A 26874-nucleotide genomic window follows, 5' to 3' on the forward strand; every position below is an offset into this window, starting at 1 on the left:
CAAAAAAATTCATAAAGAAGCGAGTAATGCATACGCCCGGGAAACAGGCCAATTGTCTAAGACGACACAAAAACAAAGTAATTTCTCACCAAAATCTCCACTGTTCTTATCTTCTTCCATCTCCTCGTCAGTGAGGTGGATCTTGACCGCAGACTTGGGAGTGAAGGCGGGTATGTGGACCTTTTCGAGGACGCTCTTGATGGCGGAGATGTCTCGCGTACCCACAATCCCATAGATCTGCCCGTAGAGGTTGGATGCTGCCACCACGTAGTCCATGTGGGTGGTCTATCATGACCAGAATGACATCCTGTTAATGACCCACCACCTCCACAGCTCCATGTTCAGAACCAGACCCACACGCCAAGGTCAAATTAGTAATTAGATTGCACAAACCTTAACTCAAACAAAACCCCCAGGTCAACATATATGCTCAATTTTGGGGAGTTAGAAATACCATTTCCTGTCAGTTGCTCATGAGGAGCAAAGGCTGTGGGAAATGTTCCTATCAGATAGGATGTTCCCCACGGAAATTGGGAACCAGACGATGACTAGGCAGTATGAGTTAGATGCAGAGTCACCAGGTAATAGCCTAAGGAAAAAAATACTCTGGGCTTAGAAATCAGAGAAAATCTCAATTTACATCAAGTTAAAAAAAAAACATTGATGATACAAAACAAAAATTCCATCGTGACTCACCACTTTCAAAAGTCCTGCGTAGCTTTGATCACGTCAGAGGAATATGAAAGATGTGCAAGTGGTTCCATTGATTTAGGAACATTTCTAATGTTGAGCAAACAGGGCACGAATTGCGCCATTCTAAAGAACTATTGTTGTTGTCCCACTGACTGCAAGCCCAGACCTGAGCTGTCAGGTAACAACAGCTAATACAGAGAGCGTGGAGGGAAAGAAACAGGGAATAACTATGACGAGGTGAAATGGTGAAAGGAGGTGAGAGGAGGGAGCCTGTAGTCAAGATAAGAGAGGAACATAGCGTAAAATGTGTCTGAGAGGAGAGTTACGACATGCCCTTAGTAATGTGGAGAGTTCACACTCACAACACCACTGGAACCCTATCGGTCAGAGACTTGTCACCTCAATAGCCCACTTGTGTACCTGTGTGTGTGCGTGCATGTGTGTGTGAAGGGGGTTAAGGGGTGGACTTTACCGGGTAAATGTTCCTCACTTTATAGATAATAATCAGTTCAATATACGACCAGAGGGAATGTGAGGAGTTTATCAATTGAGATAAAGACATTTAGAAAAATTCCCCCTGACCATTACAAGAGCCAAATGAGGACAAAGGCATGGAGACCGAGGAGAGATTAGCGCTGAGTGAACTTACATTGTCGGGGTCAAAGTTCAGAGGATTGGGGCACCTCTTTGTTCCGGACCAAAAAGGCAGACCTGAACTTGTCAGCTGAGAAAAGAGACAAGCGAATTAGGACATAATATAATCAGAGCAATAGCTGTTTCCATCCACGTACTGAGAGTCTTTCAGAAACATGTGACTGCCCACACCAATCCATTGGAAAAATATGTGACGCACTCAGAAGATCATGAGACAAGTTTAACCGAAATATTTCACGTGGCGGGCTTCACATAATCACATAAGAATCCATACACCTTTGTCCTCGCTGTTGCCCAACGCATGTTAAGCACCCTCTGAGCTAACGCATATCTAATCAGACTCCATCTCCGGGGTCGTCACCTGACCTGCCGAAGAGCCCCTTATTACTGGTGGCCGTGTAGGCAGACAAAGAGACAGCCTGATGTTGTTATCAGATGGGTGTTTATCGTGGCCATTTGTTGCCCTTCACCAAAAAAACAAAAAAGAACAGAGGAGGCCAGACAGCTTTGATCTAGCCAACAGCCCCTCCCGCCAGGAGAGAGGAGCTCACCGGCGAGTGATATCGGCATCGATCTGACCTATTGGGGAGACTTTTACTACAGCAGGATATGTGCCGTCGGTATATCCTAGAGAGGGGTATCTGTCTGTACGTCTTGAAGACATAAACATGAATAACAGTCTGCACAGTGGTAGTTTCTGTTTCTTTTAAATGTCGGAGGCGGTGGTTTTTTAATGTAGGCCGTTAGAATGGATTAAGCTTAGTGGTGGGTCAGTCAGACATTGAATTGAAGTCATTGACATTTTGTGGAGCTACATTGGCCTCATCACACTTCCTCAGAAATCAGCTGAGGTTAAAAAAAAGACACTCTCCGGGAGGTTACAGAAACCACTGTCTGCCTGAGGATACAAGAACAAAACTGTACTGCTGACCTTTCAAAGAGACAGAAAGAAGCTGGCTGGGAAAACCAGGGACCTAATAAACAAACTGAAAACAACAAAAACAGACTAAAGTCCTTCCTAGAACATCTGAGCCCAGTGTCATGCTCTCCGAAGTCTCGTGCCACTGAGGAGCTAAAAGCTACATTACTTAGCATTTGAAATGTCTACAGCCACTAATGTATATTTTCTCTCTATGTTTATGCGTTTCAGTCTTTAATGTGATGTACTGCAGCTGCTTGGCAGAACTGGAGCCCTGAAACTTGAGAAACTTCAGCAAGGGAGGCACGCCCATTGTTTAACAATAAAAAAAAATGTCCAGCTAAATGACTGCAACAACAAAAACACTTCTCTCAGAGGAATTGAAACAGAAATGCCATGCATTTCATCCAGAGGAGTCTGCCCTCCCGCCAGTGAGGCTTGGAACAGGACACCGTGGAATGGAATCAGCGTCGGTCACAGTTTTCTATTGACCCGTATCAGTCGTTTCAATCCAGGTATTTATGGTCAGACCAGACAGGTTATCAGTGATGCATAAGACGACGGGTCAGAGTGGAAGTGTTAAGGTTAACACTTATCATTAAAGGGTTCCCCAGGTCTGACAGCACATCATGTTGCTATCAGCAATACTGTACCTCCCCAGTACAGTGGTTTGATCCCTATAAACACGTGTTAAAGATAGCATATCAGTGATGTGTCAAATACTGACCATCTTGAGCCATGGGCTGCACATTCTTGACGTGTGTGAAGGGAGGACAACAGCAAAATCCACAGCAGCTGATATTTTCACATCATTAAATTATTTCCCCGTATATTTACCAAAGCTCTTGTATAACCAAGCTTCCACTTGTAAAGGAGATCAACAATCTTACCTATAACAGCACTTCAATTACATACGCGGAACGCAAAACGTCCAATAGGCGTGACCAACAGTGCCCCCAAGTGTTGACGCGAGTGAACAGCGCGCCACAGTGTTACCTTGGGACCCGGGACCAGAGGTCTGAGTGGAGCTGTGCTTACCTGCTTCGGGGGGAAGCAGTGGAGCAGCTGTGCGATGTCATTGTTGTAGACGGTCTCCCATTGGCGACGGGCCCATCCAACACAGTCATCCCAGCCTCGGGGCCGCTGCATACCCACGGCCCCCCAGACACACTCCAGAACCTCCAAAGCCTCCGCCTCGCCCCGGCCCAGGGTTCGCTCCAGGAAGCCAGCACCCTCCCTGCAGAGGATAGCGGAGCGGCACTGTCAGGACCAGGACCCCTTTACCTAAGGGACCGGCACATAATCCCCTTCGAAAAAGACCCAAACAAGAACAATAGGGGATGACGGGGGACGAGGGGGAGGGGACGATAAATTGGGCTTAAAAGCTTATTCAAGAAAAAAAAAGAAAAAAAAGTCTCATAACATACTCCTCTCCCCATTCTCCCAGGGTTTATCAGACCAAAAGATGGAGACAAGAAGATAGGGAGAGAGAGAGAAAAAAGTTAAAAAAGAGATTGACTCCAATCTGTGGCCAGGCTTGTTTTAAATCCCAACACTAAAAGAACTGTTTGACAACAGTGTGTTTTTTCCAGAGAAGTCCCATGGGCCTGTCAGCAGCCTATAACCTACATATGGGCCCTATAACCGAGTCCATACAAACCCCTCTTTCTAACGTCTGTCTGACAGAAGGAACAGCGCTGTCAGTCAGCCAGGGGGGAACACCGTTAGAGAGTAGGTGAGAGGTGGTTTGGCGGGGGGGGGGGGGCTTTGAAACAAGCAAGAGGTCGCACTGCATCTGAGCAGAAGAAAGTGTTGGGGCGGTTGGTGTGCGTACGTACGCAGGCGTGAGAAGCAGTGCTTGATGAGTCCTATAGGATGTGAGCCCCAGCCACATGGTCGGCCTGGTTCACGGGTCGTGGCACTGGCTCCTCTGTAAACACTGGGATTTAGTTTAAACAGCTCGGTGCCGCGCAGGAAGGACAAGCAGAGCAGAAGCAGACTGTCTCCCCTGCAGACACTTTAAAGAGCCCTAAACAGGAAGCCAGGCAACAGGCCGAGGTCGGACGTTTTACAACTCCCGTAGCCGGGCTGGATATGAAGGGGCTTGTGAGAGGATATTTTTATTCTCCCCGTCTTGAGTAGCTAGGTTCACCTCGACGAATATATCTGCCTGTGCATGACAGGGTGTTATGTGTGTGATGAAGAGCAGTGACGTTTACAGAAATATTGTATATTCTCTATATTTACTTTAGGCCGGATGTAGCATCTTAGCACCAGTTCCCACAACCTTCCGTTTGGTCAGCTGAACTTTCCCCTGTAAACATTTCGCAGCCGGCAGAAGCATATCTTTGGGGATGTATTTGCCATGGTTACATAAACACACTTCCAGGACCCTTCTCACTCTCCACTCTCCAAGTCTGAGACGTTGGAGTGGTTTTCTGCTGAGTCTCTGAGGACGCCCGTTTGAACGTGTGAGGTAAGGTCCTCTATCGTCCCTGGGGAGGATTCTCCGCAGGAGGCTGGGGGGCTTTTCCACCCTTTAAGGGGTTAAATGTGGCGAACCATGGTTTTGAACGGGGCTCTCACCGTGGCGGATTAACAGGGCTCCGGGGCAGCTGAGCAGCCGAGACGCATTGTCCCTCTCGCAGACAGACAAGGAGACACCCAGAAAAGAAAGCAAATGCTTTTTGGTTTGTTTAGAAGGTTTGTTTTACAACGAAACTATAGCCATGTTCAATATAACACTTAGGCCTTTTGGTGAATGTATAAGAGTTGGAGGTCTTGGTCTAATTGGCTGTGTGACTGGGTTCCAGTTGGTTGAGCTGCTCTGTGGCCCGCCTGAGAGTAAATAATAAAAGAAAATAAAAACGATTTGTCAAATGCTTTGTAAACTACAGCTCTAGACGGAGGTAAAATGCTTAGTAAACAAAACAAAACAGGAGGTTTTCGCTGACAGGGATCTTGGCCCTGGGGATGACCTTGGCTGTTCACACCACCCTCTAAAGTGAGTTGCAACTGAGGGAGGAGCAGTATCCACTCCATGCGCTGATGCAGCCCGTGAATAGGCCCTCAATGGTGCAAGATGTAGTAGTTTTTGAAGATAAGGGCCCATGGCAAATGTTTTGAGTCCCTTAAGAGGCTCTGTCTTGTATTCTTTCTAAATGTCTGGGTGCGTGTGGAGCATGTCAGTTCAGTGGTGACGTGGACCCCAAGTAACTTGAATCCCTCTACCGGATGGGTCTGTGACCCCGCTTCACCTCAGGACTGTTGAGGTGGATGGATCTGTGACCCCGCTTCACCTCAAGACTAATGAGGTGGATGGATCTGTGACCCGCTTCACCTCAGGACTGTTGAGGTGGATGGATCTGTGACCCCGCTTCACCTCAGGACTGTTGAGGTGGATGGATCTGTGACCCGCTTCACCTCAGGACTGTTGAGGTGGATGGATCTGTGACCCCGCTTCACCTCAGGACTGTTGAGGTGGATGGATCTGTGACCCGCTTCACCTCAGGACTGTTGAGGTGGATGGGTCTGTGACCCCGCTTCACCTCAGGACTGTTGAGGTGGATGGATCTGTGACCCGCTTCACCTCAGGACTGTTGAGGTGGATGGATCTGTGACCCCGCTTCACCTCAGGACTGTTGAGGTGGATGGGTCTGTGGGTGTGCCTGTCCCTTCCTTTCCTGCACTCCATGATCAGCTCCTTTGTCTCAACGACAGTGAAGGAGGCTGCCTCGAAGGCCGTTACTGACCAGGCCTACCACCGTGTTGTTGGAAACCCGATAATGGTGTTGGGAGTCCTGAAGGCCAAGCAGTCGTGGGTGGCCAAGGAATACCGGACTGGACCAAGCACACACCCCACTGTGGAAGGCTCTGGCGTCCAGATGTATGTGAACTGGAATTGGTCCAGAGTGTCATGGATGAGGGTAGTGCCGTGAACCACGACCAGCCTTTCGAAGTATTTCACGTGCTAACAGATGATATTTCTGTTTCTGGGAAGAGTTACTATACTGGTCTGCTTAAAGCCTTTCCTCCTGTTAATAGTGGTAGTGTTGTTACTTTATTACTGTTTGCGTTACAGTTAGTGTTACTGACTGTGTCAGGGAGAGGTAGGAGATGTCTGTAAAGACACCTCTCATCGGATCTGAGCATGCTCAGAATATGCGCCCTGGGGTTCCATTTGCTCTGCCTCCACCAAGCCCCAGAGCAACAACAGCCCCAGGGCTTGATATTTTGGCCCAGGACTAGGCTTAATCTGTGTCTGTGAAACTGATCCTAACTGTTTTATGGCTCGTTTCGACATGTCAGGAGTTACAGCCGAATTTGCGTCTTGCTCCTGACTTTTAGCTCAGTGCATTTAATATGAGACTTCCGGTGAGGATATGTGCATTTGGTCACTGTGGGGACAAGGTTATCAACGCACATATAATGAAGGTAGTATCTGCTATCAACTCCTCAATATTACGAATTGTGGATCATCATCCGGTGTGTGTTTGTGAAACAGTTGTGTAGTCTATCATTGGGTTTCTGAGCTTCACTGCCACCTGACCTGGTTGTCTGTAAACTGGCAGCAATAAAACCTGCATTTCCATTCATAGGGCTCACTGCTCACTGCTCACGAGTGGACACCATGGCATAAAACAGGAATAGTGGAAGGCAAGATAGTTGTCTTATCGCTGGAGTGACTAGTGACGTTAGAATGTGGTCCTAACAGGACATTTTCAATGAAAGAATGTTGACATTTATATCATCATATTTCTGCTCATCCGGTTTTCTGCAAATATAACTGATTTGACTATGTTAAGAGAGAAGACAGACTCACCCCAAGTACTGGTTCACCATGTTAAGAGAGAAGACAGACTCACCCCAAGTACTGGTTCACTATGTTAAGAGAGAAGATAGACTCACCCCAAGTACTGGTTCACTATGTTAAGAGAGAAGACAGACTCACCCCAAGTACTGGTTCACTATGTTAAGAGAGAAGACAGACTCACCCCAAGTACTGGTTCACTATGTTAAGAGAGAAGACAGACTCACCCCAAGTACTGGTTCACTAAGTTAAGAGAGAAGACAGACTCACCCCAAATACTGGTTCACTATGTTAAGAGAGAAGACAGACTCACCCCAAGTACTGGTTCACTATGTTAAGAGAGAAGACAGACTCACCCCAAGTACTGGTTCACTATGTTAAGAGAGAAGACAGACTCACCCCAAGTACTGGTTCACATTTTCAGCTGCTTGCTTAAAGAGCCCCTCGAACTGGTCTTTGGCCCACTGAAAAAGACAACACACAGATATCATTCAAAGTATGCTTTAGGATGGTTTTAATTAATTGAACTTTAATCTTTTGCACATGTTTTTTTCATTTTGATCTGCCCCCAATCATACCCTAAAGACTCATCAATTCTAGGCCAATTTTCCGAGCAAAGAGTATAAAAAACATCTTTAGGACAGGTTTGAGCGAGTGGGTTTAAGAGATACGTTTTAAGTAGTCCTGTAAGACCTGAACTGGGCATTGTTAAGTCACTGTCGGCATAAAACGTTTGGGGTTCATTGACAAAAAGTTAGCATTGTAATCCCTGCTCTGGACATACTGCCAGCGAAAAGCATTGCCTAAAGTGATACGTAAAACAAAACATGGAGCACATACAGTAAAGTGACACCATCTGTGATCACCACAATCTGATAATATCCTAAGCTGAAGCTACAGTAGGTTAATAAAATGAGACTAGGTTTCTGGGATGATTCTAGGATGATTCTACCATTCTGAGGTGTGACCCAAAACATTTTAGCTGTAGTTCCACGACTGACCTGCAGGGTGTGCTCTATACGGTGTGGGAAATTCTTCAGAGTGCAGAGTGGGATGGCGTCCCTAGAGTTTGTCTTGGCTGGTCCATAGGACTGAGTCAGGTGGGGAACCACCACAAGTGTGCTGCCCTTAGTACCCAGAGTACCACCATCCAGCAGGGGCCTCTGGTGATGAACACAGCGGCTGTCCAAGTACACTCCTACAGAACACACACAGACAGTAATGGTACGAAAACAGGAAAAAACAACAGGCATGTTTGTGCTACAAACAGACTGGAATGTGCCACAATTTGGACCCAGTGCGTTTTACAATAACAGCCAGCAGTTATCTATAGGATCAGTTCCATAATGACCCAATCACATTCTGGCTGGGGAATATGAGTCTAGTCCTGCCAACACAAGCCAGATAACTAAGCTGGTGCTGATACTGGTGTCAAAATATAAACACAGCTATCGATCATGTGAAACACTTTTTATTCAATAATGCAATGGAAGCCGAGGAGGGATGAGATGGCATGTCACGGATACATAAAATGTGGAGCTGAAGTTAGTCCAGGAAGTATCATTTCTGACTAGCTAGCTCAGTGTGCTCAGTATGACCTCAACACAATAATCTTCACCCCTCTTTCCATCCTTCTCAAAAACCAGTCGGAGAAAGTCAGAACGGAACGATCTCTGGGTTTCCCATTTAATGGGTGTTGAGAAGGACATGAGGAGGAAGAAGAGGAGGCGAGGAGGATGAAATAGAGAAAATCCCAACCAGGGTACTGGAAGCTGTCACTGCCAACTAATTGGAATGTCCTTAGGCTTCTCTTGTATAGGATTTTAAAATACATCCAGTGAAATAAAAGCAGTTATTGTTAAAGTGACTTTCTGTCATATCTTTATGCACCCTAAGTCTACCCAGAAAAATAGCAATTTCCCTGTCCCCTCTGATGGAGGATTCTGTTTTCTGAACACAACACCATAATCCATCCTCTTGATTTATAATATGCCATCTATCGTTCAACTGTGCTGGGGTGTTTTAGTTGAATTTGAACCATTTTAAATGGAGATTGTGATTATTTTCTTTTTTATCACATCAAAACAGTTATATACCTGACAAGTATGAGGAAATCAATATCGATAGTATAGCTTACTCTAGTCTTATTGTTCATTTTGTTTTGGATTGAAGCAACCCCATAATTCAACTGTCTTTAAAATGCAATTTTCGGACTGATATGGCGATTTCTTTTCAGGATTTCTGCACAGTCCATGTTTAAAATGAAAAATATACTGATTCTTAAATCAATGTCATTTATAAATTATAAAGTAGTATCAAAAATTATTTAGAATAATTTCAAAATGAAAATAGACGTACATTCAAAAAAGATTTTGAATATACGGCCATTACCTCTATATTTTTTATACTCTTGTACACATATTCAAATGTCCGTACAGAAGGGCAATATTTAAGTGCCGGGTGTAGAGATTCTAGGTAATTTGTCTGGGATCATAACCAGTTATAAGGACAGATCAAAAAATCTAGTGGGTTATTCTTTTGGGGGTTGTTGCAATAAAGCTAAGTTTAGCTGCATATTATTTTCAATCTGGTAACCATCAGGTGCAACACAGGTCCCACATCTTCTTTTCCACCCCACTATGGAGGCCATCTTCAATTTAAAAGTGACACTACTAGAAGTGCTTCTGGTACTTACTGGCTTCCACGTTGTCCAGAGCTGCAGCCACTCCATCCAGCCCCATGAAGAAGTGGTATCCATAGACCTTCTCACTGTCTGGGTCCAGGCAGTTCTGGTGGGCAGTGATGTTCATGCTGGGGTTCATGGCCCGAACCGCCTGGGCTGCTACCTCAGACTTCTGTCTCTGTGGAAGGAGAAAGGGTGGGAGAGGTTGGGAGAAGGTGGGAGAGGTTGGGAGAGGGTGGGAGAGGTTGGGAGAAGGTGGGAGAGGGTGGGAGAGGTTGGGAGAGGGTGGGAGAGGTTGGGAGAGGTTGGGAGAGGGTGGGAGAGGTTGGGAGAGGTTGGGAGAGGTTGGGAGAGGGTGGGAGAGGTTGGGAGAGGTTGGGAGAGGGTGGGAGAGGTTGGGAGAGGTTGGGAGAGGTTGGGAGAAGGTGGGAGAGGTTGGGAGAGGGTGGGAGAGGTTGGGAGAGGATGGGAGAGGGTGGGAGAGGTTGGGAGAGGTTGGGAGAGGGTGGGAGAGGATGGGAGAAATCAAACTCTCTCAATGAACTACACTCCCATTAGAATAGGTGGATTGAAGAAAACCCAGAAGAACAAAGAAAGAACTTGCAGAGCGAAGAAAGTGGTGAAATGTTGGACCAGTGGCAAAAAGGATGAGAAAAGGAGAGACAAGTGAATCAGAACAGATGGATCTGAAACAGCAGAGCCATTTATATTTTAGCAATTAAAAAGTAGATAAAATTATTAATTTCAGGCACTTGGCTACATTAAAATAAAGTGGAAAGGAAGCCAAAATACTGTGGCAAAGGCTATTAAACATGTCCTAAATATTAAGAAAACAGACTACTCCACCACAGGGCATGGACAAGTACAAGTAGATGTGCCTCCAAGACATATTTGACAAGTGAAAATACAATGTACCTGAACCAGACTGATCCATAACCAGACTGCCTTTGACCCCTTCACTGTTTGTAGGCCATTCTTATTATATATATCCCATCTACACATAAGATGCTCGCATGAAAACAACTGCCAATTTAAAAAATAAATTCCTACTTATTGACCCGATATTTCAAAGTATGGATCAAGTTACAAACCAAGTTCAAATCTATTTTCTGTTTATGTCAAAAACGCACTTACGCATACACACACAGGGACTCAAACATACACACTTTACTATCCTTGTGGAGACCAAAAATCCCTAAAGGATTTAAAATTCAACTTAAATGTACACATTTCAGGATTGGAACGTAACCTCTGCCCCTCTCCATTGAGCAAACCTGCATTCTAAGTAAAACTTCCAATTCTACATGGGCACGTCGGACATCACAGAGAAAAAGTCCATTATTTTTCTTCAAATGAAACATTTCCAAACAAACAAATGTTGCATATTTACCAAGCAATATTAAGATAATAAAACATTATTTGGCAGTTGACTTGCTCCCTGTGTGGGTTAGTGAGGAACTAGACATAGACACGAACCAGGATATAGACACGAAACAGAGCCTCAATTATCAATCATGCAAAAGCACACATAAGTGCGTAAAACATGCATAGGACCGTTTCCAGGCAAAAGTGCGAGATGTATCAATACGAATGTCTCATTGTTTGCTAGTTTTTAGAGACAATTCACCAAAAAGTACCACTTGGCTCAGCAATACTGATTCCCAAAAAATGATCTGACCATACATGGGTCAATTAGTGATTTTTAGAAATGCAGACAGCCACGGATTTGTACCAACACATGCAGAGAATCTCGGTGACGAAGGAAACAGCCCTGGACAATGTCTAGGTCGCAAGATCTCAGAAGAGATCAACAGAGTGCCGTATCTGGAGCCGTGCGGAGAGGTGGGGACAAAAGGCAGGAGCTCATGTCCTTCTAGTGGGTCTGACAATGAATGCTGCTGCTTCAGGTTCATCCACACTGGAAAGACATGGGCCTGAACAGTTCTGTGTGCTGCAGGGAGGCAACCCGGTGTCCGTCCACAAAATAGAAGAATATTATTTCATACAGGAGTTGATGGGTGTACAAACTGTGTTTTTTCCAGAAACTTGGATCGGAGGTTATGATCTTGGTAAGCAGAGCCTATGAGCCTATGGCTCTGGAGTGATGGGGGACCGATTTTGACTTCAGTAACTGGGGCAAAGGAGAACCAAGCAATGGGTATGGCAGCTGTTTACAGATTAATTATGGGGGTGAAAAAGACTGTAAGAAAATGCTCCCCTTTGTGTGTTCTAAAAGAATGTGATCGCTTCCGTGTGAGTTGGATGAATTTATATCTCACTTATATGGTTATATGAGAAATATTAGCAAATGTAAACAAACATTACACTATTTTCAATACACATTGAAAATAGTACTTTAATAAAAATATGAAACTATAAGGATATTCAATACCTAATGCTTTTGGGACCCTTCACATCCATGCCACAAACTGTTTGCTCTCCTCCTTCTTTCTATCTACTGAAACCCTGCTGAACCCTGTGTCTACAGGTATATGTCATTACTGCTATTCCTGTATTTCATTTGCACATGCCGACTTGCACCTTAAACCTGCTAGACGCAAACATTTGTTTTGCATTATTCTCCCAAAATGTTCTTCCCTTACCCCAATGTCTTGAGATCTGAAGAGAAATTGTCGGTTCAAGTTGGACCTCTCTATGGAATCCATGTCTGTCACAGTGATGTGTCCCCCCTGACCAGCACCGAGGCCAATCAGAGCAAAGTTCTTGAGAAGTTCACAACCTATAGCGCCAGCCCCAACCTGATGAGACACGGAGACAGAAGATTAAGACAAACGCATGGGGTGAAAAAATGGAACGAAGCAATTCACCACAAGCTGCGTACGAATGATTTGAAATGATGTGACTCCTGTAAAATGTTTCCATCCATGTACATTTTTATTCAACACTAACGTGGAAATATAAACACACAAGTAAAAACAGGAGGATAACACACAAAGGAAGCCTGGTGAGGACTTGACAGTGCTGACTGGTTGCTGCACGCCCAAGACCAAGCACTAACAGGATGTCACCTGAATCGCAGCCGTTTCCTGCGTGTGTCATTTTGAACATTACTGACAGCAGCAGTGACCAGAAGGAAACACTGATTCAGCAGCCTACTGTACTGTAGCATATTAGAGGGGCTCCCCCTGCTGGTGATAGATGAGAAGAAACACACTCACAAGGAAATACCTCTGTTTACCAAGCTTCTCCTGGAAGGCTGACCCGAACACAACAGCCTGTCCATCATAGCGGGAGCCACTCTACAACAAAGCAGTGGTTAGACCCAGACAGAGAACGTATTGACAAAAAGATAAAACCGGATCAAACATTTCTTTAAGGATAAAGCATGGCTTCACGGGTCACTATTGGTAGTGGACATACTGATAGCTTTCTGATATATTTATATCTTACTGGTAAATATGTGCTCTCTCTCCATTGCTCTCCATCCTCCTGGTTGTCTTCAGGAAGGCATTCCAGTGCATCAAAGTACAGACACTGTTGAAGAGGACTGAACTTCCCACTACACGCCTAGAAACCAAACACGCATCAAGCAGACAGTCAAACACTAACAGAACCTAAACTGGACAGTCAAACATATTAACAGAATACAAACCAGACAGTCAAACTTGTCAACAGAATATAAACCAGACAGTCAAACTTGTCAACAAAATAGAAAACCAGACAGTCAAACTTGTCAACAGAATATAAACCAGACAGTCAAACTTAGTAACAGAATATTAATTAGTCCAGCATATAAACAGAACACAAACCAGACAGTCAACCACAGTAACAGAATATAAAACATACGACCACCTTACTGTCATTTGGCAGAGCTGTCAGGAGTAGACATCTCATTAACAGTCTAAATGGAATTATATCAATGGAATCGACTAGGATGTTGTCAGGCAGATTTTAAAGATCGGGAATGCAAGGTCTTCATAAGACTGTATTACCTGAATGCATTACTCACATACTGTATGTATCTACACAAGACACACTATAATATATAGTTACATATATGCTTTAGCCATGACCTTTCATCTCACCTTCAAGACTTCCTGGGCAGCCAACCCTCCAATAAAGGCGTTGATGGGGGCCAGGTCACCACGCGCAGTGAGGGACAGACTCCGCACCACTTCCTCATCCAACTGTTCCAGCTTGTACACCTTGTTCAGCTCCTTCACCAAGGCTACCAGGAGCTCAGCGTCTGACTGTAGGAGATTTAAAGACACCTACTTAGCACGTTAGTACAGATGCAGTTTATTTTGGGATTCTAGCCCACTTGACATACTACCACCCTTCTGTAAGTATTGGGAGGGAGAACTATTTTATTTTTGCTCTGAACTAGGAAATGCCGAACTTTAAATGAATAAATTACTATTTAATATAGATTCTCAGCTCTTATTTCAGGTAATTTACTTGCATATTGGTTTCATCAGTTATATATGAGAACACTCAAAATAATACATGTTTAGAATTAGGTGGTATACACTTTACATCCAGTAACGAACCATGTACATAACTGTTGTTCCATGAGGAGGAGCTCTGAAGTCCTTCGATCTCATGGCTTGTTTTCTGCTCTGACATGCACTGGAGACAGTTTGGTGCCTTTCCAAATCATGTCCATCAATTGAATTTACCACAGGTGGACTCTAGTCAAGTTGTTGAAAGATCTCAAGGGAAATCAATAAAAACAGGACGCACCTGAGACCAATTTTGAGTGTCATATCAAAGGATCTGAATATTTTTTTTTTATATTTCCTAAATAGATTTATTACATTTGCAAAAAATGTCTAACAATTTCATATATTTTCGAATGAGGCAGTAATGCAAAAACAATGTGGATAAAGTAAAGAGGTCTGCATCGTTTCCAAATGGATCGTATTTCCCTGTTAGATTATTTAACAGGTGGTATGGAGAATCTTTCCTCTACACTTTCCTGTTGTCTCTTACTCTGGCACACATAATCTTTTACTCATCTCTCCACAATACCCTTTTCCAGAAATCTGCAGGCTTGTCCAAGTTTTCTGACCGAATCATAATTTTTTCCAAACAAATGAGTTTGTTTTGCACCCTGCCGTCCAGCCTCCATAATTCTGCTGTTGAAGTCTTCCGCTGATAGCACTTTCTTACACATTCACACCAACCTCCTGGAGAGAGTTCCTGATCTGTTGGACAGTTTGGATTTTTGTCTTCACTATGGTTAACAGTCGTAGGTCAGCCACTGTAGAGGTCCAATGCCCTACTCAGTGCTTCCTGCCTTTTTCGAAGATGTTACAAACGCCATTTCTAAATCATGAAACCAATATATACACAAATATCCCTCCAAAAAGTTAAGAAAGCATAATTTTACCTCATAGTAACGGTTTGATTTCAAATCCAAATTTCAAGTTTCGATCTAAAAGAAAATATGATTCTGTGTCCCAATACTTACGTGGGCACTGTAGTTTAAGTGGTTTCCACAAACTCTAAAGTCACAGCCTACTGTACAACCCAAAACTACATAAAATATGCAAATATAATTTAATAATTACATTTGTGGAAGGTATTCCAGATTTTGTTGGGAAATACAAACATATGAAAATAAATGTTTTTGACCTGAGACCTGGCCTCGGGGAGTCGTCCTTCTTGCTTCACAAAACCGTGCAGGGCTTGGAAGGCCAGATGTAGGGTCTGGTGATTGGATATCTTCCCATGGTCAGTGTATACTAGTAACTCTAGGTCAGTTAAGGCCTCGTTCAGGGGTTTCTGAAACACGTAGTGAGGGTTTCAACAGAGAGACATAGTAAAGAACCCCTGTGTTTAAGATTGTATCATTTTATAACACTAGTATATCTGAATATTTTCTTAGTATATTGTTTTCTTAGTATATGGTTCATGGCTTAACCCAACATAATTCATATGAAATAAATTGAACATTAACCCATGCAAATCTGAAAACCATAATACTTACAAATGTTAGTGTCTTTGAATTTTTGACCTCAGTTGCTACACCGCATTTCTCGTATGCAGAAAAGCCTGAGGTGTCACAGATACTGAAGGAATCGGGGCCTGGAAATGAAAGAGAATGTCATCACTTAAAACAATAGTGATCTGTGAAATGTGAATCATCATATTCATTTCAGTTGGTATTTGTACCAAATATCATCACCACCTCTGTCATGAAATGTTCATAGTTTATCTGTCTGTTTCCCCCCTTTTAACAAAAACTCACCCAGCACTTTGATTTCCACTGGTCCATATTCATTGAGCTCTTTCATACCACAGACTTCAGAGAAGGAGACACTGCAGCCATCCACAAAGCCATTAACGGGTTCACTACATTTGACCACTCCTGGATCTGTCTACCAAAGGGAGAGAAGGATGTATTAGTGAGTTGGATTCTGTCCAGTCACATACTGGATTCACGGGTAAACATGCAAACACTACCATCATCAGTAGTTAAAAACAGGCAATAATTGAATACCTTGGTTATATTGTCTATCATGACGGATGGGGGTGTCTCCCCATCAGGGTCCAAGACCTCAAACTCTTTGCCAAAGTCACAGAACAACTGGCTGCAATGGAACCAAATACAGTTGTACCACAGGTTAACTGAAACAGCTACGCACCACTCAAATACAGAGAACCGTTGACATTCGTAGAGGCGGTGTGTCCTACTGAGCTGCATAGATGCCCCGCCATGCTATCATAAGCAGAATGGACTAAATACAAGCCAGTGGGGATAAGGGCATCTGTCAAATGCCTAAAAGGTCAATCATAAATACCCTCCTCACCCACAAAGTCCCTTGGTGTCAGCAACAATGAACTTAATGCCATTTGAATGACAAAACGCCCCAAAACGCTGCTGATCCTCCAGGGAGGAGTCGGTGAGAACAACCACCTGGAAAAGCAGATGTTATAAGTTCATGGGTCTATATCATGTCATGAGTAATGAGTATGGCTAGAGTCAGGAGATGGATACAATGCAGGGTTTGGAGTGATGCCTGAATATACCTGGAATTGTAGCAACAGCTTTTCGTTCAGTTTTCCAGTGTGGGCAGACACACAAACATGGGGGTTTAGTGCAGACAATTGAGGTTGGGAAATCAGGGCTCGGTTCTGACCAAGGTGAGACACCTGGAGGAAAAACTGGAGGGGAAACAATGGGATTCAGGAGTAGTTAGACATAATGAGTTTGAATTTGACACACAGCATAATACACAGCACAACACACAGCACAATACACAGCACAACACACAGCACAATACACAGCACAACACACAGCACAATACACAGCACAACACACAGCAAAACACACAGCACAACACACAGCACAATACACAGCACAATACACAGCACAACACACAGCACAATACACAGCACAACACACAGCACAATACACAGCACAACACACAGCAAAACACACAGCACAACACACAGCACAATACACAGCACAATACACAGCACAACACAGGGCACAATACACAGCACAACACAGGGCACAATACACAGCACAGCACACAGCACAACACACAGCACAACACACAGCACAACACACAGCACAATACACAGCACAACACACAGCATAGCACACAGCACAATACACAGCACAACACACAGCACAACACACAGCACAGCACACAGCACAGCACACAGCACAACACACAGCACAACACACAGCACAGCACACAGCACAACACACAGCACAACACACAGCACAGCACACAGCACAACACACAGCACAACACACAGCACAGCACACAGCACAGCACACAGCACAACACACAGCACAGCACACAGCACAGCACACAGCACAACACACAGCACAGCATGCTATGCACTGATCATGGTAATCTTTTCAAAGTAAGGACATTTACAAACCAGTTTTAGGTCAGTTGTGATAGTCACACATCGCTGCTGTTTGGTTTGGACACAGGCTTTGTGTGTTATTATGTTACATATTAGATGTGTCCAGACTGCACAACCTTTTGTAAATTCAGAGCATTGTCAGATTATCAGTTTGTAAATTAATATTATGCACTTGGGCACTCAAACAGAGTGCTCTGATATCAGACTTTTGACAAAGGTAATTTAGGAATGCAATCAGTTTTTTGAATACTTGAAGTTAGGGTGACCAGAGGTCCCGGTTTCAAGCTGGATGTCCCGACAAATATATGTGAAACAGTAATAAGTCCCGGTTTTTGACATTCACTACCAAATTGCCCCGGTCTTCACCGCAATTAAAATAATAATAATAATACTGTACTGTTTCCACATACGAGTCGGAGGCAAACAAACAACTGAGAAGAACTGTAGCAAAGCAACATTTCTCATCAAAGCTCAAGGGAGCGGAGAAGCACACAGGACACTGAATACAGTAACAAACAGGGCCAATATCCCGCCCCCCGGTAAGCGCATACGTGTGTGTGCATTAACCTGCGGTACACTTAAGGGTCCCGGTTTGGGGGTTTGAAAATGTGGTCACCCTATTTGAAGTTCAGGGTTTGGTGCAAAACGACTTACTACATGTAACCTCACTGAAATGTCCAGTTTTACAAGAGCAACTATAGTGTTACATTCTTTGCAGAAAACTTCCTGAGCAATGGCTCAGGAATTCAAAGCAGCTATTTTTCGTTATGGGCACAACTCTAACCACTAGGCTATCTGCTACCCAGTAGCTGTTACCAGCAGAAATTTTGTAATCAGATTGCTTCATAAAAAAAAAAAAAACATTTCCGACAGGAAATAACAGATCTTGGTTTAAAGTGGCAAAATTTACACTTTTTACAGAACCACCAAAATTAAAACAAGCAAAAAGCAACCACATGCTAAATGAAGCAGACAGTGCCCTGTCCAACTTCAATAGACATATGATTAGTAACCTTAAGAATGTGGTAGGAGCGAGGCCACAACTTAGTCTCGCGAGGTTACACCTCCAAATCCAGACATTAGCTGATGCACCACTGTGCAACGCCCACTCGGGTTCCATGGCTCACTCAAATAAAAAATCTGTCGCGTGAATTGTTCATCAGTAAGGCTAAAACATTTATTTTCGCCTGGATTTCTTAAAAATATAAACAATGACGTTAGTTAATTAATGTAATTATAAAATCATTATTTAAAACCACCCGATATAGTATCACTTTTGAAAAATACTGTATACAAAATGTCAGTTTGTCTCCTTTAGATATGGTTATTAGCAATGTCATCATCATCTACAGTTGATTGCATACGTATATTTGATATTTCCACCCAAATCAGGAGTACGTTAAAATTAAATTTAATCAACATTATGTCTAGTAAATTGACTGTTTGTAATTGTCTGTATAAATGAGACATGGCAGAAGAAAATACCATACGCATATTTCAAGGAGACTTGGTAGTCATATTAGGGATTTTTTTTAGCTTGCTATAGTACTTATTATAGCAATTATTAACATCCCTGCTATAAGGCACCACAATTAAAACGGAACCTATCCCAGCAAACCTTGTCCTTTAAATAGCAACAGCATTCGGCAACAAACAACACAATGGTGATCCAGTTAGGGCTCAAATAGTTAACTACAGCCTACCTGTGAGGAGAGGTCCATCCACTGAGCAAGCCCCTCATCCTGCACAGTAACGGATTTCACTCCCGACAGGATGACATTCTTAGCGATCTCCACTCCGAGGCCACGCATCCCCGCGATGAGAACAGCAGCTGTCCCCATGCGACGCATCGCTTCATGACCTAAGACATACCTATCGCATTTCGGTGTCCAAATGAGGAGACTTTTAGTTGCATGTCATTGTTGTCAAACTATAATTGATTTAGTATGTACGGGTAAGCTATCTAGCCTGCTACTTACAGCTGTCGGGAGTAAAAGCCCTCGTCGATGTCATTGCTTTCAGACATTCTGAAGAAGTTTGAAAAGTGTATTAGTAAACGAGTGAATGTTTAGTTTTCTTTCTATTTTGGCGCAGAACCTATTTATGTTCATAGCAGGGTAAATGACAATAATGAAAAGTACCTCCCCTTCAGGTCCGCAATTTTGAAACAGGCAAACTTAAAATGGGAATCTTTCACTTTCGTTTTTATGATATCATGACATCATGACCGTATCATATGAAAGGGCATAGGCACGTCGCTTGACATTACAATATATAGGCTATAATAATTGGATGAACTGGACTTCAAATATAGGCCTATTTTGTAGAAACTGATTTTGTTGAAATTGCATTTGTTTGATGCTCCCACAGTGCACACCTTCACGCTCAACCATATTATTGGCCACTAGAGACCGCAGCTTGCTGGAAAATCTACTGTATATTTATGATTTGTTGTATGACTTGGATGATTGCGTTCCTGACCTGCTAAACTGTTCACGGCCGAGTGCATTACCTGCTGAACTGTGTATAATTGATCTAGACAGACTCAATGACTCAACAGTAACGATTTTATTTTTATATTTCAGTAGAATAATAGTAAATAAAGGTTCTACATTCTACAGAGGTTGCTGTGTGTAACTGTCTGTGGTTTGACCGGTTTCATAACAAAAGTCCACAGTGTCTTGACCGACAAAGTTCATTCCTTTTCTGTCTGTCAAATTAGCTTTTACTGTTCACAGCTGGTCTTAGAAATCCCAGACACATGTAGTAGGCAACTTGTCTGCATAGGGAAATTAATTAGTGGTCATTGATACGTGTATTTTCAGTGCTCATGTCCTTCTAAGGTCAAACAGGACACCAGGAACATTAAACATAGCATTCCTAGAATTCACAAAAATATAGAATCATACGACTTCCCCAGCATAATAACTAAGAGGTGCCCTCCCCAGAGTTTTGGCATGGAGGTCAGTCCCCAGAACCTATTGATCAGTGGTTTCTAATTCTTAGGAAACGTCCCCATTACAGTATGTTGGCAGACTAAGTTGACCACTTTTCTGTCTGCAAAAAGTGGCCTTATTATTCACATTTTGGATAACCCAGACATTCGGTGAGGCCTGATGATATGTGCATTGAAAGATTGGACAGAAAGTTATGCTGTGTATCACTGGGCAATGAAGTACTGAAGTATTTGAGGCTGAGTCCCTCCATGGAGTCACTCCTCATGGTGAAACAGCCAGGCAGGTCCTGGCAGAGATCGTGGATGTGTACATGGGTGACAGATTGGAGAGCAGGTTTTATCTGGTCATCATTCTGAAAGGCTTCCTGCTTCGGGGTGGGAATAATCCCCCCCCCCCCAACAACAAGTTAGATAAGGGGAGTAAGTGCAATGATGTGTTAACCTCCCAGTCTCCTTACCAAACCTTCATAAACCAAGTGGTCTGAGAGTGGTATGACAGTGGGTGTGATCAAAGGTTAAACGTGGTTACTCAAATCAAAATCAGCTTCTTTCTTTTGAAACAATAAAAAATGACCTAATTCCTAGTCATTATTCCCCTATCCAGATAGGACAAAAAAAAGAAAATCTCAGTGAATTCTGCAATTATTCAAAGTCCTGTACAATTACTAAAAGCCTCTTACTGAGTAAACTGCTTCTTGTTTGAACAACCCTCTTCTTGTTATAAACCCTATTCTCATATAATCCTTAGGAACAATAACCCTACCTCATACCTGAAACTCCTTGCTTCAGTCCTTGAGCTTTTATTTTGAAGGAATCCTAATAATTATTTCCAGAAATAATTTGCCAAGCCAAAGCACTGTTTCTGTTGCTTCTATCTCTTACAAAGAACAGGTATTTACTATTAAGGGCTATTTTTCATCAAAACACATGGTTTGTCCCAGACAGTGCTATTCCCAGGCTGAGTCATGGAAGAACTATTAAAAAGTTATTAAGTATTAATAACTGCTAAATGAATCACCCTATCATACTTTATATTTTACTGTCACCTAAAATCGAAACTGTCACAAAAGCTTAATTGTATTCTAATAGACTACATTCAAGTTTTACAGTTCATGTTCAAAAGTGTATTAATCAAATGCACCGAATAGCACAGCTTCATCCTGCACAATCAAATTCTTATGACATGGCACACGACATCTTTAGTACAGCAGCTTGCTACAGTTCACCATACCACAGACATTTATCATTCAGACAAACTCACAGACACAATGCGTTTGACGTCAGACAGTTTTCTTTTGTGTTAAGGGTCCGGTCCATGAAGGCGCATGGTTTGCTAGAGCAATGAGCATCAATCTAAACTAAGTCCTGATTAGCGATGATCACATTTACACTGGGTGTTCTCAGCAGCGAACACTATGTAAAGAATATTTGCTCAGAGGTTTGCAAGTAGCATCTAGCAACTGAACTAGGCTAAACGCTAGTCTGGGTGCTCAATAAAACACTGCGTGAGCATCACATGAGGCGAGTTAGTGATCAGAGGAAGCCCAGTGGTCCCTGTAGCCTACTTCGTAGAGCATTGCATGTAGCACGTGGCTTCCCACAGTGAACCCGAGTTGGAAATGTATGTACTCATTACTGCAAGCCACTCTGCTTCTTTGTCTGTCGTTTTTGGTTGGCGGATCACATCCAGCTGAAGGTACATATACGACCAGCTACTGCACTGGATCCCTACTTCATACCTGTATTCCAAAGATGAGAAAACAACGCTTTAATCACAACCACCTTCCCTTCCCCACCCGTAAGAACGCCACCCAGGTCCCACCCCTGCTTGGCCTCCAAAACCGTGTCATACATTCGCTCCCTTATCAACGTCATACCTTTCACAGAAAAACAGTACATGCTCAACTATTTCCAACGCCAAACACTCATCACACAGTCCTGTATCAACGTGGCGTTCAAACCTGGGTTCCCAATACCTGCTCCATATCACTTCCTCTCTCCTACACCCCACAATTCCCATCTCGGCCCTCACAGACCGATGTACACTATAAAAATGTGTCTCTTTACTACTTTCACTCCGCTGTCTATCCCATGATTCAATCCCTGCTGCCTGTATCAAGGACTCGACCTATGAGCGAACATGAGATGGAACCCAACAAAACCTCACTACCACCCCCCTTCTCTCCAAACCCAGCAATATCCCCATCATTTCACTCAATATGTCCTCCCTATCTGACCTAACAGTTTTCAGAATCCCATCCCTGCACCCACCTTTCCCCCATCTGGGGCCTAAACACCCTTCGAAACTCATAAATCCGGTTACCGATGCATCTCTACACACACATGCTCCTGTCCTCCTTGCCCCATTCCCTCCTGTCCTGAATAATACCCAAATGCACACATGGCTTCAGAAACGTCATGGTGGGATAGACCCCAACGCTATTGCCGTGCCGATCGTTATCTCTCCCAGTCCATACTCCACCGCTTTCTGACCAATTGTCCTCCCATACACCCTCGGTCTACTCAGGTCTCTCTCCCAACAATCCCCGGTCGCTATAACTGCAGTGTGACTTTCTGCACACCCTTTCAATCTTGTCCAATATACCAACACTCAATCTGTCCTCAATCTCAGGGGAAGTTCCCCCATGTCCACCTGTAAAGCCACAACCGGAGTAGACCAGATGGCACCCACACACAATCTCAGGGCTCGGGCTTGCACCCTATCTAGATGCTTTAACCCTGTTTTGGTAGTCGATCCATAAATAAAACACCTATAATCTATAGAAGACCTAATCACTGCCTGATACATGTCCAACAGCATTGGTCTATCTGCCCCATGTGATATCCTGCCACTGTCCTCATGAGTTTCAACACCTTCCTACACATATCCACATACTCAACATGTCTCATCCTTGTAAGCCTCTCATTAAACCATGAAACAACACTTTGCCACTGACATCCTCAAACCCCAGGTTTGTAACCAGTTCTCCACCACACCTACAGCCTCTTGCATCCTTTTCATCACAAACGTCTCATTCTTACCTCTGTTCCACACAGAAAATTGATTTGCATTTTAATGAGTGAAATAAGTATTCGACCCCTCTGCAAAACATGACTTAGTACTTGGTGGCAAAACCCTTGTTGGCCATCACAGAGGTCAGAAGTTTCTTGTAATTGGCCACCAGGTTTGGACACATCTCAGGAGGGATTTTGACCCACTCCTCTTTGCAGATCGTCTGATGTTTGGCAACTTGAACCCTCCACAGATTTTCTATGGGATTAAGGTCTGGAGACTGGCTAGGCCACTCCAGGACCTAATGTGCTTCTTCTTGAGCCACTCCTTTGTTGCCTTGGCCTTTTGTTTTGGGTCATTGTCATGCTGGAATACCTATCCACAACCTATTTTCAATGCCCTGGCTGAGGGAAGGAGGTTCTCACCCAATAATTGACGGTACATGGCCCTGTCCATCGTCCCTTTAATGCGGTGAAGTTGTCCTGTCCCCTTAGCAGAAAAACAACCCCAAAGCATAATGTTTCCACCTCCATGTTTGACGGTGGTGATGGTGTTCTTGGGGTCATAGGCACCATTCCTCCTCCTCCAAACACGGCGAGTTGAGTTGATGCTAAAGTGCTCGATTTTGGTCTCATATGACCACAACACTTTCACCCAGTTCTCCTCTGAATCATTCAGATGTTCATTGGCAAACTTCAGACAAGCCTGTACATGTGCTTTCTTGAGCAGGGGGACCTTGCGGGCGCTGCAGGATTTCAGTCCTTCACGGCGTAATGTTACCAATTGTTTTCTTGGTGACTATGGTCCCAGCTGCCTTGAGATCATTGACAAGATCCTCCCGTGTAGTTTTGGGCTGATTCCTCACTGTTCTCATGATCATTGCAACTCCATGAGGTGAGATCTTGCATGCAGCCCCAGACCGAGGGAGATTGACAGTTCTTTTGTTTCTTCCATTTGCGAATCATCACACCAACTGTTGTCATCTTCTCACCAAGCTGCTTGGCGATGGTCCCATTATGAGGGTGCTCCTAATCTCAGCTCGTTACCTGTATAAAAGACACCTGGGAGTCAAACATTTTTCTGATTGAGAGGTGATCAAATACTTATTTCACTCATTAAAATGCAAATCAATTTATAAAAAAAAATCTGGATATTTTGTTGTTGTTATTCTGTCTCTCAGTGTTCAAATTAACCTAACATTAAAATTATAGACTGATTATTCCTTTTTCAGTGGGCAAACAAACTAAATCAGCAGGGGGTCAAATACTTTTTCCCTCACTGTAATATCATACGCCTTCTCAATGTCAAAGTAAACTACCGTCATGACCTCTTTCATTGCTAGTGCCTAGGCTATCTCTTTGCTAATCCCCACCAGTGCATCTACAGTAGACCTCCCCCTCCTGAACCCACTCTGTGCCTCACTCACCATCCAAAAAATACATCAGTCTATTCACTATCACATTTTCCATCAACTTACACATATTGGAGGTCAAAACAATAGGCCAATTGCTAGCTAATTTCTTCAGAATCGTAATTGTTCTTCATTTTCCTTCAGATTCTCTGCCTGACCAATGATCCTTCAACAGTTGTTTCTTTTATCCAAACAAAGTGTCAGCATCTTTAATGCTTTATATTTGGAGACATGGACGGATTGGTCATCTGACAAATCTGGCATATGCCAGAGGGGCTGAACTATCTTCTATTAGGGTAGGTAGGCCTACATTTAAAAAGAGTATATATACAGTAATTGTTATTAATTGTTAATATCATTGTTAATAATGTCTATCAATGTGCTTTCACCCCGGCGGCCACCCCGGGGTGAATTTATTTCCCAGTCTGCCCCTGGGTGCCCACTGGAATGTTTTAATACTTAAAGAGGCGATTGACGTGTTGACCACATCCCTAATTTAGAAACTCCACCGAATGTTTGGAAGACATTTATATTAATCTGAATAAATCCAAAAACTATTTGCACAGTCTTTCTGTTGTGGAGAGATGTAAATATCTAAATAAATTGGATACTGTGTCTTTCCTGCTGCCCCTTTACCCTGCTGGAAAATATTTGTGGACAAATGACCCCACCAAGTGGCCAAGGCAGTAGTACCATATCGAGATATTTATTCGTACCTTACTGAATCTCCAGGTAATCAAGTTATTTAATCGTTTAGTCATTTATAGAAAACAGAGTTAGTTTTCAATTGCGAGTTTTTGTCACTAACATATTAGCTAGCCAACATTTGAGACGTTAAGTCTTAACTACTAAGTTACATAAGTTAACTAATGTACTTTCATAAACAGTTTCACTCCAAACATTCATTTTTAACCGATGTAAAACTTGAGTTAACTACAGTAATGTTTGCTTTAATTTTGCCTTTTCGTTTGCCTTTTCGTTGGGACTGAGAACAGTACTGTATTCTGCAAAATATATCTTCAAATACAATTTTCAGATATTTCCCACTTTTTCTTGCCAATCTGTCCGGCAGTTTGCATTGACTTGTAAACTTGTTATACTATCCTTCCCTCCCTAAACTACTGGACTAACTAACACTATTCAGGTCTCTTTCGGTAACGGAAGACAAGGAAAAGTAATGCTATTGTTTAGAGGAAGGATTCAACACAGTGCCCCTTTAATTTGATAGCACAAATAAGCAAATTTCTGGGAATTTGCGATTATTAGAGTTAAACCCGTGACAAACAACTTTTATTAATTAATCGGACTACTCCGCTTTGTGGGTTCTAATGACGTGACGCCAATGCTGACTCTACAAAAAACATATTTCATTTTCTTCCTTCAAATATTTCCCAATATAAACCCAATGTCACCTTACAATAATTGATGATTTTTCTCAATTTGCACACAATCTAACTATAGACTGATTATGCAGTTTGTTTTTGTTCAGTGAATGTAGCTTATATGTTCTACACAGCAGGCTAATGGCAAATATTCTACCTGATGCCTTGAACAAGAGCACAATTGTGGGAGATGGTAAGTATTGGGTCAGACACAAACAACCTTGTGTTTAAATTTACACAGGCTAAAACTAAACACTGCCAGTTAATGTAGGAATTTGCGGGATGAAATGTAAAGACCGTCAGGGCCTTTAATGTCCTCAGAGAGGGCCTAAGGATTGATTCAAATCTGTATATATTAGCAATTTTGTTTTATTCTTGTTTTCTCAATGGACTTCATTTTAAATTATAATCATAATGGTGAGTAGACTTCTTGTTTTCATTTACAGCTTGCTTTTTGTTGCTATCTCATTCATATCATTCCAAATATAATTTGTAAAATATT

General features: G+C 43.0%; 1 protein-coding gene across 3 annotated transcripts in view; it reads right to left on the reverse strand.

Moving 5' to 3' along the window:
- uba7 (ubiquitin-like modifier activating enzyme 7) overlaps window positions 1–20001 on the reverse strand; it is a 59053-nt gene extending 39052 nt beyond the window's left edge. The window contains exons 1-20 of one of the 3 annotated variants that reach the window (XM_034287181.1): window positions 19752–19804; window positions 19590–19637; window positions 19314–19482; window positions 17623–17658; window positions 16756–16890; window positions 16536–16642; window positions 16226–16316; window positions 15974–16103; window positions 15713–15810; window positions 15358–15507; window positions 13806–13970; window positions 13171–13287; window positions 12939–13019; window positions 12363–12518; window positions 9772–9937; window positions 8078–8274; window positions 7476–7540; window positions 3305–3503; window positions 1343–1417; window positions 90–285 (exon numbers count right to left, since the gene is read on the reverse strand). In XM_034287181.1, the coding sequence (XP_034143072.1) occupies window positions 90–285; window positions 1343–1417; window positions 3305–3503; window positions 7476–7540; window positions 8078–8274; window positions 9772–9937; window positions 12363–12518; window positions 12939–13019; window positions 13171–13287; window positions 13806–13970; window positions 15358–15507; window positions 15713–15810; window positions 15974–16103; window positions 16226–16316; window positions 16536–16642; window positions 16756–16890; window positions 17623–17658; window positions 19314–19482; window positions 19590–19636 (2380 nt within the window). In that variant the 5' untranslated portion in view covers window position 19637; window positions 19752–19804. Of the gene's footprint in view, window positions 1–89; window positions 286–1342; window positions 1418–3304; window positions 3504–7475; window positions 7541–8077; window positions 8275–9771; window positions 9938–12362; window positions 12519–12938; window positions 13020–13170; window positions 13288–13805; window positions 13971–15357; window positions 15508–15712; window positions 15811–15973; window positions 16104–16225; window positions 16317–16535; window positions 16643–16755; window positions 16891–17622; window positions 17659–19313; window positions 19483–19589 lie in introns of all 3 variants that reach the window. The other 2 variants (XM_034287183.1, XM_034287182.1) reach the window with 2 other exon arrangements.
- Between the last annotated feature and the right edge of the window lie 6873 nt (window positions 20002–26874).

The sequence above is a fragment of the Esox lucius genome, chromosome 17 (genome assembly GCF_011004845.1).
Source record: "Esox lucius isolate fEsoLuc1 chromosome 17, fEsoLuc1.pri, whole genome shotgun sequence".
Lineage (NCBI taxonomy): Eukaryota > Metazoa > Chordata > Actinopteri > Esociformes > Esocidae > Esox > Esox lucius.